The sequence below is a fragment of the Haliotis cracherodii genome, unplaced genomic scaffold, assembly GCF_022045235.1.
Source record: "Haliotis cracherodii isolate W230 unplaced genomic scaffold, xgHalCrac1.p SCAF_6, whole genome shotgun sequence".
NCBI classification, from domain to species: Eukaryota; Metazoa; Mollusca; class Gastropoda; order Lepetellida; family Haliotidae; genus Haliotis; species Haliotis cracherodii.
The window spans coordinates 30,451,383-30,469,167 of NW_027266319.1; the positions used below are offsets into that span (position 1 = coordinate 30,451,383).

Sequence of the window (17,785 nt, forward strand, 5' to 3'; positions counted from 1 at the left end):
TGGCGGGTATCCACAAGAAGGTTATTTGTTTGCCTGCCTTAGTTAGGAGCTTTTAAGTATTTGATTTATTTATTTAGGTCGGTTTTGGGTATTTTTGTTTTGGAGGGCTTGCAGTCCACTTAGGGAGTCGGTAAGTATTAGGATTTTTTTTGATGGTTTTTGGATTCTTGATTATGGAGGGCTGAGGCCATGCCCATTAGTTCTGCCGTGAATATTGATTGGTTGTTTGGGAGTCGGGAGGATTGTGTGGTTTTAGTTGGTTGTGTGGTATGGACTCCGAAACCTGTGTGTTTGGAGGTCGGATCTGAAGATCCGTCCGTGTAAATGTGACACCAATTTGGCCAATTTTCTTGTATGTATGCTAGTGTTGTGGTTTTAGCTATGTTTGGGTCGGTTTGTTTATTTATTTGGCTAGCTAGTGTTGTGTCTATTTTGGGTATTTTAAGTTTAGGGGTGAAGATATTTGATTGTCTGCAGTTTTGTTTAAGATTTTTAATTTGGTGTTCATTTAGGTAGTTTTTTATTCTTTGGTATATTGGGGTAAGTAAGGGGTGTTTACGAGCTAGAGCTTGGTTTTGGGGGCTGATATTTTAGTTTGTTAAGTTTTGGATGAGAGGGTTTGATTGGGACGCGGCCCAGAAATTTAAAGCTTAGTTGTTCCCTGCGTAGACTTAGTGGCATTTCTCCTGTTAAGGCCTGAAGTGAAGTGTAGGAGGTGCCATGTTGGGTGCGTGTAATTAGCTTGAGAGCCTGATATTGTATTGAGTCAAGTTTTTTAGATAGAGAGTTGTTTAGGGTGTTGCCGTAGTCTAGTTTTGATCTAATTAGTGATATGTAGAGAGAGAGGAGGGTATCTTTGGAGGCTCCCCAGTTAGAGCCAGTTAGGCATCTTAGGGTGTTTAGGTCTTTACTGCATTTAGTTGTTAGGTTTTTGGATGTGAGCATCCCAGGTGAGATGTTCATCGAAAATAAGTCCTAAGAATTTGGTTTGTTTACCATGTTTCGGAGATTTATAACAGAGTAACCGTTGAGTCAATCAGTTGAGTAAATGGTACTCACTAGATTATCAAAATCAGAGTTCACCAATTCAGTGAACACATTTCAGTTTTTGACACTAACCATGGAGTTAATCCCCTCCTAAAACAACACCACACTTCACACCGGCGGGTCGTCCTGCGAATGGAAAAATTCGAGGGGACGTCGTCCTGCGAATACCCCGCCTACACACAACTATTGCATAATGCCCCCAAAAGTTCAGATAAATGATTCCTGATGCGTGAGTGTTTATGTTAAACAAACATGGCGGCAAATCAGCTGGCGCTGTAGAATAAATGGGGCGATATTCCTACGATGCTACTTAAAAGTGATTTCCAGTTGCTGAAGATACCCGCATGACAGAAACTACATCCAAGAAATTCAGTTACTGAGCTAATAAATGAAATCTTAAATAGGCGGCCCATAAGAGAATCTCCACCAAAGCGGAGAACGAGACATTTAGCTGTACCACTGAACAAGAGTCATCAGGCGATGACACGTTCCCCGGTCTGGTCCACGGAAATGAAGTTTGGTTAGTAAAACAGCCACTTTTGGTTAATGTCATTTGATACCTAAGGCTTTATTTCAGTGAGGAAGAAAATAAGGCAACAATGCAGTTTACCGGGCGCAGCCGAGCTCTACCATCCGCTCAATTACCGCGCTATAGTGCCACCGCTGTCTCGTTATACCGTTACTGTGCCTCACGCTCTGGTGAATAAATAAAATAATACATGCTCTTTAGTATTTTTCAAAATCCCAAATCATGAAAAGGCACCAGTTCACCATTCGACGGATCTGTATAAAAAGGAGTTCTGCTACGTGATACGGGAACGGAAAAGGGACGGTTGACGGACAGACATGGCGATAGCTATATCCCCGTTTTCTTTCAAACCGGGGTGGGGGTGGGGGGGAGAGACAAAAACTTTGAGGATCGCCCGATTCTTTCATATTACTATGGCATAGCATGTGAAAGAATTTGGTGATCTCGAACGCGCTTCACATATTAGCCTAACTACTATATTTAGCCGAAAATATACAAGTGAAAACACATCTGACTGACTTCTACAGGTTTTTTTCCACCCTGACTACAAATAGCCAGCAAGGTGGCGGTGTTTCAGTTTCGAACAATGGCAGCAGCGCCAATATTGTTAGCTGGCTATTAGCGGTACATAAGTCTCTCTCTCTCTCTCTCTGATAATGTAAACACAACCGATTGTCGGGAGAAGCTTTTTGAAAACCGTACGTAAACGAGATCACCACTGATCATCAACTTGAATGACAAACCTTGGGTACCACCAATGGCTCCATATCTAGATATAAGTCAATAAATTTTCTGTAAATTTCGAATCGGTCGTGTTCGGCGCCTCCATCAATCACACAGGGCGAAGCATATTTAGGGTTGCACTATAAACACATTCGATGCATTTGTGGGCAAAGTGTATTATGGTGTATATATTTACGACAGACCAGCAGCACAACAACAGTTTCGGTTAATGTGACAGTAACGATACATAAATACGAAAATGAGGTTAGTTACATAACAATTAGGAACACGTTTCTTTCAGTTCAAACTGAAAATTACAGACATGTGTTTAGTTTTGGTCTCTTGCATTTAACAGTTAGATCTATACCACACAATAATCAGATGATATTCATAAAGCTTAAATTATTACACTGATTTTTCAAAGTGAAGAAAAGCGGGTGAGTAGTTTCATATTGAAATGCAACATTATAATATCGAATTCTTTTCACGTGCTGGGATTGTTTTGATTGATTTAGGGGTTAAATTGATGTGATAAACACAATCATTAACTTCTCTCTAGGCATCCGGAATACAATTTAATTTGTCTTTGGTCCAATGCTTCATTTCAGGATGGTCCCACAGAGGTGCTCTCTTTCATAAAAGTCTTGGTGTTGAGACTTGGGAAAGGGACACTCATAAGAAAGGGGTGTCATGAGAATATCAGACCACTCTAGTCGTGATTCATGATTGCTAACATGTGTCACTTAAATCAAATAATGATATATGAAGATTTGACGATGTATCAGCTTTTCCAGAGTCGATGGCAGAATCGCCGGTTGTAAAACGGCTCCGGTTGTTTCAGTCCCAACATGGAGGTCGGGTATTATTCCAGTTTCTTTGTTTAGTTCATTCATCATATAAACACAGCTACGAGCTATATTGGTGTTAATTGTTTTTTAACAACAAGAGCACAATGGATCAAGAACCTTGGGTTAGTATTGTGCTCCTTTCTTGAACCAATGTATAGAGAATTTAAAGTTTGTTTGTTTGTTTGTTTGTTTGTAGCACATTCTACTCCTGTTGATTTTGGAAAAAGGTTATGTTTCATGACTATAATTTCGCCACTGTTTTAAGGTGTGCTGGAGAGGCCAAAACTCCATCACAACGACCTCCAGATCGACCGCCAGGCGATTGCATATTGGATGGAAACATAAGTTTCAGGGCACTCATACCCTTGTCGGTGCAAACAAGGGAGGTGGACCCCAACAGACAGATGCAGACAAAAACGTGACATTACCAGAACTTGAAAATGCATTCATCAGTGTTTACTTCCCCAATGGTACAAACGAAACTCAGAACCTTCACGTTATCAGTCTAACATATTTCCTGCCCATTTCAAATGTAACAATCTTTCGCGTAAGATCAACAGTGAAGATTTAAGTGTAGATTTGTTGTATTCAACAAGAAGAACCTATCCAATACGGTTATACTTACACACTTCAGCAATCAAAGAGCAGGTATGTGTGACCTTTAAAACTCCAACAAATGCAATGATAGAGCATGTGGATCGCGACGTTGTGTGTTTTACTTTCTAAATCATATATGCGTACTAAGGTGTGTTCGTCGTTTATTATGCATTGCTTAATGAAAGTCGATTGCCGTTTACGTTTAATAATAAACATCTTCCCGTTGAAAGGATTCGAGGGTTGCCCTCATTATTGGCGAATGTAACTTCTATGTTTATATAAACCCCGACTTCTCACTAACTGTATTTCAGGAAACTGACAACGGTGGTTCAGTCCATCTTGGCAGTGAGCAGGTAGCTGACACTGTAATGATAAATATCTGAACCGCAATTAATTTGAAATTCCATCATCTAGTATTTACGTTATAGCCATCTGTAATCGGACATTGAAAGTAAAGCGAGAGAGGGAGTGTTTTATGTCAATGTGAACAGTGATATGACGGCGTGTCAGTTTATAATGGCAGGGAACCCTGATATGGCGATGGACACCAATGTTACCACTTTAGTGATTCCCACTGGTACGGGTATGGCACTGATAAACCAAGGCCATTCAGGGCGAATTCAGGTTCTAGCATGCAAAAGAATGCAGCCAGATCTGTGCAGCCAATTGCGGCACCCTAGATGACTGTGTCAGCCGTTCCATACTGCAAGTAACGAATATGTTTGTTTTTTTTACAAAATTGGATTCAGAGGGTGTTTATGAAATTTGGAAATACATTTAAGCTTTTCAAGCACATTGTTTCTGCATAAGAGATAATTTTTATGTTTGGCAAGTCAAAATCTAGAGTAAATTGTTTAAATTACGCATACAGTTGCGATCTACTCACTAAAACCATCGAATTATTCTGCCAATTAATGTATGTGACAGCTTGTCTTATTCATTTCGGCTCAGGTCATGGATAGTGATGTGTTTAAGTCCCTTCACTGGAGAGAGGAACACCAACCATTGTATTTTATGTATTGGAGAAAACACGCTCACGAGGTATTGGTAGACAGAGCATGCCCTAGGGAGAGGGAAAAACCAGGGGGGCGAAGTCCCCGCGGTTTTACCCGACCCCCAGGGCATGCTCTGTCTACCAAAAAAAGAGGGAAAGTTTTTTTCCATACTTATAAACCGAAAAAAGAAACTTAAAACAACATTTATCAACATTTTTATGTTTCGAACATACTTTCCATGAACCTTAGGAAACGCGCGTAAAATATCTGTTGCTGGCGTACGGATCTTGAATAGGACATTCTAAAAACCAGTGAGGCTTATCAACACCTCTGTAGCCTCGTGGTACACTCACTGGGCTACAGATATGAAGGCTGCGAGTTAGATCCTCGGGAATATAAAGAAAACATTTATCATTTGATTTTACAGTTCACTACATGTTACAATCTGAACGGAAGTTATATTAATAAAATACCCAGGACATTATATAAAATCCCAGGGATATTATAGCAAATATGACTTGAATATCCTATAAAATCCCTGGGATATTATATAAAATCCCAGGGACATTACAACGGTTTAAGAGATTTAACCCGACTGGAAAGTAAAACCTCACAATAGGTTTTAATGCCTATAGAAAGAAGTTTCTTACTTAATAGCGATCCCAATGAATATGTTTATAAGAAAGACCACATGGCCCTGTGATGGTATAGTGGTGTACATCACAGACCCGTGAGGATCCGGGGTAGAATAGCTCTTCAGCAACCCATGCTTGCTGTGAAAGGCGACTATGCTTGTCGTAAGAGGCGACAAACGGGATCCGGTGGTCAGGCTCGCTGACTTGGTTGATGCATGTCATCGATCCCAATTGCGTGGATCGATGTTCATGATATCAATCACTGTATTGTCTGGTCCAGACTCGATTATTTACAGGCCGCCGTCATATAGCTGGAATATTGCTGAGAGCGGCGTTAAACAACAAACCAACCAACCAACCAACCATCACTGTAAAAGTTTATCTTTTCTTATATCATTATTGTGAAATGAACTCATTTATAAAGCAAATCGATTGATTTGTAATATTAAATGTTCCCCTTTGTTTGTTAAACACCCGTCTCCAATAGAATAGTATACCGAGCATATAGATAGATAAGATAAACACTGCCTGGCAGTTTTATCAGTGTGTATAGTGCTATCACATGCAATCTTTATATACATTTTAATTCAAATATCAGTGTATATCTGGCAGCCTGACAACACTGCGCATGATGAAGCTCAAGAAGAGATTGTTATCACTGATAAGAGTGAGTGAGTTGGGTTTAACGCCGCTTTTAACAGTACATTGTATTACAGTTATATCACGGCGTGTCAGCTTAATGTGGGAGGACAGCCCGAAGTGATGCAGGTCTCAGACGTTTACAACTTCGGTGAAACCCACGAACACGGGTATGGTTCTGACAAACCTAGAAACATAATCGGGGCGAACCGGGATTCGAACCCACAATCCTAGGTTTCTGGCGTGCCCAAGGGACGCAACTCTGCACAGCGAATCGCGGCGCCCTAGACGACTGGTCCACCCATGCCCCCACAGATAAGAGAAGTGTCATGATGATATTCGCATTTGTTTCTTGATATCTGCTCATGTTAATAATCAATGTCGCCACAGTGTTACTGAACGGATAATTGCAAATGCATTAATGTAATATTTTAGTATTATGCACGTATGCTCTATGGATAATAGTTAATGAATAGTGAGACCAAGGTAACCTAACCATGATCTCAATGAGCAGGTGGGTTTCAGTAACTGTTTTTTTAATTGGTTAACACCAGTGATTAAGAACCAATGGAAAGACGTACACAAACATGACAATTCGTATTTTGATAATGGTAGATATTGCCTTCATGCCAGTGTATACAGATCCGTTAGATCCGTAAGATTTTGTATTGTTCGGTTATAACGAACTCAAAGGGACTACTAATTTAAGTTCGTTATAACCTTAATTCGTTATAAGCATATGTACAACATAACTACAGCATATAGTCGGGACTAAAAAGTTAGTTCGTTATATCCGTTTGTTCGTTATAACCGTGTTCGTTATAACCGTAGTTTACTGTAGGTGTAGATGGTTACCAAACAGATAACATTACTTGCGTGAGACAATCACTCGTCATTTTGTAGTTCATTCTTCAGCATGTTTTCTTGTGTACGCAATTCGTATTAAAATAGGTGGGGTGTAGAGTCAAAAAATTAACAGCGTATAATATCAATTCGGATAAGAAGAACTTGGTAAAGAGATAATAGTTTCGAGGATGACAAATGTTCGTTTCTTTTAATTACAAAGGCACAGAAGCGACATTGGACCCGGATGCGTTATCATTTGTTTTCTTTGCAATTATAACATTGGTTCTGTGGCTGCGGATTCATATAATAAGAGGCAGCATTAATCACATTGACTAGATTCTTGAGGTATGGGAGCAAATAGAGAAATGAACAATACGTTGTACTTAATAGCAGAATGCTTAAATCTTCGACATGTTACATGTACCTTGCGCCCGTCTTTCGGCATGACAAGGATTGAAGCGTCGTAAAATCTGAACAAACTCGCAAACCTAAAACAGGTTGGCCGTATTTAAACGCAACAAATATTTGGGGTCACACGTTCTCAATTAGTAAATGTTCGCTCTCGTATTCAAAGACATGTTCACCATAATATGAATACACTCTGAAGACTGATGTTTCTCTGCACAATCAGGATGCCTACATTTCCTAATTATTTCCAAGACGAAACTGTATTTCATTTTGTTGATCAATGTGACGATACGACCTTATACTGTCAATAAAAGCGACAAATGCGCTTAGGGTTGGCGCAGAATAGGTCGAGAACTAGTCGAGATTTCCGAGGTATCATCCGGGTACCTACGGGAAAGCAATAACAAAGGTAACAAGCAGTCCCGGTGAATTGTCAGAGAATCAGATCCCTTTTAAGGACTAAATCACGACCATGACACCCGTATCAAATACATCACCATCGATTAATAATTTCCTGTTTGTTTCATTTTTAGCCACTATCAAGCAAAAGGTGTATACTGTACTTTTCAATATTGTCTGCTGTCTGAAAAAATGTTTATTGAAAGCGCGTCGTGAACCTGAATATTGTCCTTTTAATATCAATAAAATATGTCTCAATGTCTTTTCACAGATTCAGTTTTCTATTGTTATATCTTCAACGTGTCCTCCTATTGAAATAACTATGGTGCGACTGTACATATGCATTAGGCCTTCCTGTCTGTGAAACTGACTCCCTTCTTCTCCAGGTCCGACAGTAGAGGTTTATAGATGCTGCGAGAGACCGGAAGCACGATTCCTCGCTCGGTTATCTCCCCTTGAAAAAATAAAGAGGTAATAATTATGGACTCTATCGAAAATGATAATGTTAATATTTTCATACTCTGATAACTCTGTTGTAAATAATAGAGAGCCACACAAAAACGCCCTGTTTCAACATTCACAGTTGATAATTGGTCAGGTTGGCCAGTAACTGTCTGTTATTATATGTTTTTTCATTTTTTGTCTTCACCATGATATTTCTTCATTTTTTCTTTCATTTTGTTACAGCCTTCGGGTTTTGGTTCATGAAAATATTTTCACAAGAAACCAACGACGGAGAATGTTTACATAAAGAGTTCAAAGGGGTTGGTGTCGAGAGGTGATGGCAAACAAGATACATGCATTACGGCAGGACTTCTGGAGCGTTTATGGAGACACAAATATTCCCCAGTTGCTTACCGTTCAACAGCAACATGGCTCCACTTGCGACCACGTGACCTACTGTTTTAGCCATGGCGGAATGTCTCCCCACATCTCCAAACACCGTCATGTCCAACTTCCGGTCCTCGCGGGAACCGTCGGGGAAACTTCCGGACACCTCGATGTGCATCAGAACAAGGTCACGTTCATCAGGACCTGAAGCACAATTGGGAGGTTTGGCGATAAATTGTCATGTGTAATATCTTAGGAGGTTAGTCTGGCGAGAGCCCTAAAACATACAACCATACCTTGCAATCAAGTATTGAACGTTGAATATTACGACGTCTAACTTCGCCGGGGATTCCAAAAACATGTCTGGGTTTTTATCGTTTGAACCCGGGCATTATTCAAATGTGTATAGTTAATGTAGAGATTAAACTGAAAGGTCTTCATGCCTTCATGAGTTTCTGCTCTCAATATCTGACAGAAACTACTTGGCGATATAACAGTGTCGCCATGACTGCATTTCTATTTGGGGTTACGATTGGTGTTTGAAAGGTTCTGAGCCTAACTATGATGCCAAAATATGATGGACTACGTTGGTGGTATGACTTAATCAACATAATCCCCTCTGAGGTCCACAAACTTCTGCCAGTGATGCTGGAGTGCCTGGATCCTCATCTGTCTTACAGACCCTGATACAAATATATATCAAATATAGCCCATGCAAGTCTATAATGTTTGGCAAGTCTAGATTACTGCAGTATCAAAATGAAGTGAGACACTGGGCTCCCTTTTATTATAAAAAAATATTATTTTTATTAAGATAACTGAACAACCGTTTTTCTCTGTACGATATGTTCATTTCAGAGACTAGATGTTAGTCTACCTGGATCCCAGTGGTGTATGATGTTTCCTACTGGTGATGTAAAAGGACCTCCACAGCAATAATGACTTTAGCATCATTACATAATGCTTACCAGTTTCTTCTTCAAGTGGGGGCACGGGTGGTCCAGTCGTCTAAGGCGCCGCGATTCGCTGTGCAGAGTTGCGTCCCCTGGACACGCCCGATACCTATGATTGTGGTTTCGAATCCCGGTTCGCCCCAATTATGTTTCTAGGTTTGTCAGCACCATACCCGTGCTCGTGGGTTTCACCGAAGTGGTAAACGTCTGAGACCTGCATCACTTCGGGCTGTCCTCCCACATTAAGCTGACACGCCGTGATATAACTGGAATAATGTTAAAAGCGGCGTTAAACCCAACTCACTCACTCACTCTTCTTCAAGTTTGGGAAGAGGTGATAATATGACGGTGGTAAATCTGGTCAATACGGAGGATGTTCGATCAGGTCAAAGTCATGCATTGCAGTCATGGCGACAGCATACTTGTGCACAGATGCATTGTCCCGGGGGAACAACACATCTTCAGTAAGTCTTCCACGACTTTTAGCCTTGACATTCTCACGCTCTTGCTCTAGCAGATTAGCATGACCTTGGCCATTAATGGTGTGACCTTTCGGGAGGTGGTCAGTCCAGTAGTAGGATTCCTTTGAAATCCCAGAAAACTGCCTGCTCGTGGAACACACTTTGCCTTCTCCTTCGGAAGAGACGTTAGATGTTTCCACTGTTGTTTAGTCACTGGCTGATGGTGGTTAACCAAAGACCCATCAATGGTTACAAATCGCTCAACGACCTAAATTCCTATGAGACATGATGAACCTGGAGGGTTTCTGATCAGGAGTCAGAGGCCAGGAAACCCAGCATGCTGAAACTTTTGTCATACCCAGTTCAAGCCTCTGAATGTTTTGAGTTATCTCTGCATTAGCTACGTGACGTGTGGCCAGTCAACCCATAATTATATTCTTCATTTTTTCAACATTTTTCTTGTCAATGGTGTCAGGTGAAGGTCTTCCAGAGGCAAAGGAAGAAGCATCATTCCCTAAAGTTGCCACCATGTCCACACGGGTGGCTGTTGAAGCCCATTCAGTTGAAGATACTTGGTGAATGCAGGGTAGTCAATCTTGTCCTTGAATACCTAGTCACTTTGATCCCTGGAGAAATATGCTGCCGGGATGTGTGTTTGGTTCAAATGCAGCCTGTTAGCACGGAAAGTACTCCATACATACAAACTTTTGTCATACCCAGTTCAAGCCTCTGAATGTTTTGAGTTATCTCTGCATTAGCTACGTGACGTGTGGCCAGTCAACCCATAATTATATTCTTCATTTTTTCAACATTTTTCTTGTCAATGGTGTCAGGTGAAGGTCTTCCAGAGGCAAAGGAAGAAGCATCATTCCCTAAAGTTGCCACCATGTCCACACGGGTGGCTGTTGAAGCCCATTCAGTTGAAGATACTTGGTGAATGCAGGGTAGTCAATCTTGTCCTTGAATACCTAGTCACTTTGATCCCTGGAGAAATATGCTGCCGGGATGTGTGATTGGTTCAAATGCAGCCTGTTAGCACGGAAAGTACTCCATACATACAAACTGATAAGGGTGTACTATACATCCTTTGCTCGTCGAGATAATGCCGATGCGACGTTAAATTGTAACTCACTCACTCACTCACTCACTATACATCCTTTGTAACAACGTTCAGAACTTCTCAGTCACCCCTCTTATTACTCCTGGGGGCTTAGGGATGCCTCTTCATAACATACCCATTTATTAACACAAATAGGTTATTACATCACTGTGTATAGTGTGAGTACCAAATGGCTCAACTATGGAGGTAGACTTGGAACCTGTCCTGATGCCGTACAGACTAACGTTACGTACAGGTGGAGAGTTCGTCACAGCTCGCCCTGGCACAAGGTGCTTGTCATTCTTGATATATGCATTGTAAATTATTTCGGAACTCACCAAACATGAACTCCGGTCTCTTCTCCAAGTAGTTAGCTAGCGTATCAAGCGGTGTGCCTTTTGCCTCGATCTCTTCAGACTCTAGTAAACCCAACCTGTAAGATCAACTGTACGGTATTGACAAGTAACTTATTGCACAATCAGTTTGACATTGAGATCGATCCGATCCGGTATTATTTTCTTACACAAGGGGTGTACGGTGAAACATCGTTAAGCAGGAATTTCTACACAAGGATACTCTACACACTCGTGACTGAGTGAGTGAGTTGGGTTTTCCACTTTAGTGAAACCCACGAGCGCGAGTATGGTGCTGATAAACATAGAAACATAATCAGGGCGAACCTGCGTTTGAACCGACGATCATACGTTTCTGGCAAGCCTCTGCAAAGTAATTAGCGGCGCCTTAGACGACAGGGCCATCCGTGGCCCCCGGCCTGTAATGATCGACCCTGGCCCTGCGTACCAGTGGTTGATAGAAAGAGCCCCCGCTCCTCAATAATTCATACACTTAGTAATCTGGACATCACAGAAAACGGCGTCATCTTCATTCACTGCACTGGTTTCACATCCAAAGTGTAATACAATGATTTAAATTACCTTTTTATGACCTCCAGTTCGCCTTGACCTCCAGCTTTATCCTTGACCTTTGACTCCAGATGTTCTGTCGTGACGTCATCGCTCAGTCCCAACTCGTTGCAAATAAACTTCCTCTTCGAAAAGAATTAGCTGAGATTACTATGAAACATTCTAAGACATATCAACATTAATGCTGTGTAATTTTACTTGGGGGGGGGGGGGGGGGGGGTTGGGATTGGGGTTGGGGTTGAGTGAGTATGCTTCTTCGCCGCTTTTAGCATTATTCCAGCAATATCACGGCGGGGGACACCAGAAAATGGGCTTCACACATTGTACCCATGTGGGGAATCGAACCCGGGTCTTCGGCGTGACGAACAGACGCATCAACGTCAGCAAGCCTGACCCTCCGATCCTGTTAGTCTCTTACGACAAGCATGGACTGCTATATATATAAAAGATAGCTACGTGATAAATCGCAAAGAACAATGAAGAACGAAGTGTGGTTTATTTCACCAGAAAACATTGTTCTGTCATGACGTCATTTCTGGAGATTCGAACACCAATCTCATAAAAATCAGATCTAAGTCCTCGCTGCCGCTAAACAAAGATCTGAGGACATCCCACTACAGGTCACGTCAGAACGACCTTTCACCCGACCAATCAAAGCGTCGCTTACCAGATCGGACTCTATGGAGTGAGTAATTATTATTAAGATACGGGTAAATATTATAAAGCTTGACGTACATTTCATCCTCATCCTCAAAGAGGCTGTAAATAATGATATCTCATGTAAGAAATAAACGACTCGTGGTAACTTCATTCGTCACCACTCGTCCCTTTCCGTAACCTGCAAGAAGCTATTCGGCTTGACCCGGAATAACACGAGTTGCTCACGAATGGTGGTAACTTTAGTTACGTACGTGCGGCACCTGCCGTCGCCATGGAGAATTTCAATTTGGGGGATTGGGGGGCCTATTCTGGCATCCCTTCAGGGGCGCTGCTACCTACCCAGGTTACTCCCCGGGATCCCGCCTGCAGCAAACCCAAAGGGGACACGGAGAACAGACCCAGCTTCATCAAGCCAAGCACACGGGCGCTGAAACCCTGTAACAGAACGAAACCATAAAAACACGCGCATATACATACTTCGGGCAACACGTGTCTTTTTTGCACTTACAGTTCCTGAATTTGTCTGAACTGATTGCAATTGGTGTCAATAGGTCCGACTGTTAGTGGCCAGTGACCCCCTCCGATTGTAATTACGTTAGGAATCTGTACAAGAGTATGGATATTGCCGGTAAATTTGTCAAAAGTCCCTGCATTAAGAGGAATTGATTATGACAGATGCCAAGGAAAAGATCTCTCCGTTCGTTGTAAGAAACGCTGGCTTTCTTTCCACCAGGGTCCCCAGATCTGTGACTAAGGTACCGACATCTCAGTGGCCTCGGTACAGTACTATACACGTGTACCTTGTGTATAAGCATCTTGCATCTCAGCGTGGCTCGGTACAGTACTATACACGTGTACTTTGTATATAAGCATCTTGCATCTTAACGTGCCTCGGTACAGTACTATACACGTGTACCTTGTGTATAAGCATCTTGCATCTTAGCGTGCCTCGGTACAGAACTATACACGTGTACTTTGTATATAAGCATCTTGCATCTTAGCGTGGCTCAGTACAGTACTATACACGTGTACTTTGTATATAAGCATCTTGCATCTTAGCGTGCCTCGGTACAGTACTATACACGTGTACCTTGTGTATAAGCGTCTTGCATCTTAGCGTGCCTCGGTACAGTACTATTCTCGTGTACCTTGTATATAAGCATCTTGCATCTCAGCATGCCTCGGTACAGTACTATACATGTGTACCTTGTATATAAGCATCTTGCATCTCAATGGCCTCGGTACAGTACTATACACGTGTACCTTGTATATAAGCATCTTGCATCTCAGCGTGCCTCGGTACAGTACTATACACGTGTACCTTGTATATAAGCATCTTGCATCTCAGCGTGCCTCGGTACAGTACTTTACACGTGTACCTTGTATATAAGCATCTTGCATCCCAGTGCGCCTCGGTACAGGACTATACACGGCAGTGCTCCAGATAAGCTGCGTATCTGCGTGAAATACGCATCAGAAATCCAGAAATACGCAGTAAAATATATTCCAAGCGTATCAAATACGCAACGAACATTACAGATACGCTACAAAAATAAAACGTGTGCGTATCACCAATATATTGTGAAGTAACCCTGCGTATTCGATTAGCAAATCAGCAGCTTATTTTGAAATTATAAACGGGCATTCCGTCAACCTTGCCAAACTCCACGATGACAGTCACATCATGATCATTTGCCATCACACTTTCTTGTGGAAGTATCGTAGTATTTTTGAGTCCTATAAAGCTCTCGAACCCACACGACACCAGTTTGCAGGGACTAGATGAATAGTGTTTTTGAATATTTAACTTAAATACCCACATGTGTAAAAACTAGTGGGTAACAGAAATTTGAATACGCAGATAGAATTACTGATACCCAATGATTTTAAAATGCATGGGTAAAATACCCACAACACCAAAAGCTAATCTGGAGCTCTGACACGTGTACCTTGTATCTAAGTGTGCCTCGGTGCAGTACTATACACATGTACCTTGTATCTCAGCGTACCTTGGTACTGAACTACACACATGTACCTTGTATCTCAGCGTGCCTTGGTACTGAACTACACACATGTACCTTGTATCTAAGTGTACCTCGGTGCAGTACTATACACATGTACCTTGTATCTAAGTGTGCCTTGGTACTGAACTACACACATGTACCTTGTATCTAAGCGTGCCTCGGTGCAGTACTATACACATGTACCTTGTATCTCAGCGTGCCTTGGTACTGAACTACACACATGTACCTTGTATCTAAGTGTGCCTTGGTACTGAACTGCACACATGTACCTTGTATCTAAGCGTGCCTTGGTACTGAACTATACACATGTACCTTGTATCTCAGCGTGCCTCGGTACTGAACTACACACATGTACCTTGTATCTCAGCGTGCCTTGGTACTGAACTACACACATGTACCTTGTATCTAAGTGTGCCTCGGTACTGAACTACACACATGTACCTTGTATCTAAGCGTGCCTTGGTACTGAACTATACACATGTACCTTGTATCTCAGCGTGCCTTGGTACTGAACTACACACATGTACCTTGTATCTCAGCGTGCCTTGGTACTGAACTACACACATGTACCTGGTATCTCAGCGTGCCTTGGTACTGAACTACACACATGTACCTTGTATCTCAGCGTGCCTTGGTACTGAACTACACACATGTACCTTGTATCTCAGCGTGCCTCGGTACTGAACTACACACATGTACCTTGTATCTCAGCGTGCCTTGGTACTGAACTACACACATGTACCTTGCATCTCAGCGTGCCTTGGTACTGAACTACACACATGTACCTTGTATCTAAGTGTGCCTTGGTACTGAACTACACACATGTACCTTGTATCTAAGCGTGCCTTGGTACTGAACTATACACATGTACCTTGTATCTCAGCGTGCCTCGGTACTGAACTACACACATGTACCTTGTATCTCAGCGTGCCTCTAAGAAAGTTGTCGACAGTCTGTATTCCGTACAGCGTCAGGTAGGCGGGGCTGTACATGTTGGGGAACCCCTCCACCTTGAACTCCGGGGTGAAGTCCAGATCTTTCACAGACTCTAGAAGGGAAGGCCCTTCGGGGATGTCTGCAGCCTGAAGAAAGCAGGTGACACTGTTTTAAACCGCGGTCAGCAACGTACACTTATATCACGGAGGATTGTAGAAGATAAAGTTTGGACACGGCGAACCAGCGGTTGATAGTAACAGCAACGGGTCTGTTTCACGCCGTCGGTGTACAGTACTAGGCGATCCACCTGGGCGCAGTTCGCCAAAACGATCTTACCGATACTAGTATCGTTAGCCTATGTTAAAATATCATTTGACCGTGTTTTGCAGATATATCGTTACGAAATATTTTCTTTTACAACGTATTTCAATAACTCCGCTGGTCTTGGTTTCGAACTCCATCTTAAAACCTATAAAACCAGATTCCTGGTTTGTCAGTATTATATTCACCGTGCTTTTGGGTCCAAGTTTTGATTTCTTTCTACATTGTGATGAAACGCCCTGGCATATTGAAATATTGTTCAATACGGCGTTTACGTCCGTTAAATGGCTTCAGAGAAGTCAGTCATTAGCTTAAGGACCGTTCAATCGCCAAATATCCCTACCGTTTACCAAACATAACAAACAGCCCCTACCCCTCATCAAATATCCCACCCACTCACCAAATATCACCATCCCTCACCATATTTCCCCAAGCCTTCACAAATATCCCCATCCATCACCATATAACCCCACCCCTCACCATATATCCCCACCCCCTCACCTGTCTGTCTTTCAAGTATCCTCCTCCCCGGGAGCACGCATACAGGGAACCACGTGGGTACCAGCTGAAACACGGGAAAGCAAGATTAATAGTCTTCCTGAATCTAAATCTGAATGCGATGTAGTTTATCAATGACGAAGTTATATCTAAACCAGACATTGTCTAACGAACTTGGTTGATTCATGTCTTTGTATCCCCAATGCGTAGATCAATGCTCAGGATGTCCATGATTTGCAGACTGTCGTCCTACAGCTGTAATAATGCTGAGTGTAGCGTTGAACAACAAACAAACAAAATATTTTTCGAATGTATTATAAATATTAGATCTCTGAGGACATGTCAGGTTAATTTGGAATATTTTTTAATTTGAAGTTTACACGATTTACTGCTTTTCCATTAGAAGAGTCCGGTCACATGGCCGCGACAATTACGCTCATAAACCACTTAATAAAAGCATTTCATTTTGTTTGTTTGTTGTTTAACGCCGCACCAATATTCTAGCTACATGATGGCTGTCTGTATATAATTGAGTCTGGACCAGACAATCCAGTCACTGATATCCTGAACATCGATGCACGCAACTGGGATATGAGGACATGCATCTGTGATTGAAAACCTTAAATTGTGTGTTTCAATATATACGTTGCAAAGAAAACAAAACCCGCAAAAGTAGTGAAATCGTAAATACCTGGCAGAGTGTCGCCGACATCAACACAAAATTAATACCAATAAAATGATTGGTCATATCTGCATGGATTGGGATGATTGATTTGTTTGGAAAGAATGAGGTACTGCAGAAACTTGGTGAAGGTTCATACTCCAATGAAGTTAAAGTCAATCCGTAAATATATATTGGAATATAATCATGTGATGTTTATGTCGCATATGTCATAACGACAGGCTTGATACGCGTATGAGTGTGTGTGAGCGTGAGTAAAAGTAAGTGATTGAGATTGCGTGAGTGTGTGCTACAGTCAACAGGTTGGATTTCTGCTTGTTTGATGTTTAATGTCGCACTCAGTAATATTCCAGCTATATGACGGCGGTCTCTAAATAATCGAGTCTGGACCAGACAACCCAGTGATTGACATCCTGAGCATCGATCCACACAATTGGGATCGATGACATGCATCAAACAAGTCAGCGAGCCTGACCACCCGATCCTGTTAGTCGCCTCTTTAGACAAGCATAGTCGCCTTTTACGGCAAGCACGTGTTGCTGAAGACCTATTCTACCCCGGATCTTCACGGGTCGACAACTGGTTGGAGAAAGAGTGAGCGAGTGCAGCTGCGTCCGTAGCTGAGAGTAGCTCAATACATCACAGATCTAAAAAACGTATGAACGAGTGAGTGACTGAGTGAGTGAATTGGGTTTAACGCCGCTTTGAACTGTTATATCAGCTTGATGTGG

General features: G+C 42.0%; 1 protein-coding gene across 1 annotated transcript in view; it reads right to left on the reverse strand.

Moving 5' to 3' along the window:
- Window positions 1-7,866: 7,866 nt before the first annotated feature.
- The window catches only part of LOC139445831 (alpha-aminoadipic semialdehyde synthase, mitochondrial-like), a 30,090-nt gene continuing 20,171 nt past the window's right edge, over window positions 7,867-17,785 (reverse strand). The window contains exons 7-13 of the mRNA XM_071227060.1: window positions 16,376-16,439; window positions 15,532-15,699; window positions 12,933-13,028; window positions 11,946-12,058; window positions 11,349-11,443; window positions 8,525-8,701; window positions 7,867-8,120 (exon numbers count right to left, since the gene is read on the reverse strand). Coding sequence (XP_071083161.1) covers window positions 8,011-8,120; window positions 8,525-8,701; window positions 11,349-11,443; window positions 11,946-12,058; window positions 12,933-13,028; window positions 15,532-15,699; window positions 16,376-16,439 — 823 coding nt within the window. The 3' untranslated portion in view covers window positions 7,867-8,010. The remainder of the gene's footprint in view (window positions 8,121-8,524; window positions 8,702-11,348; window positions 11,444-11,945; window positions 12,059-12,932; window positions 13,029-15,531; window positions 15,700-16,375; window positions 16,440-17,785) is intronic.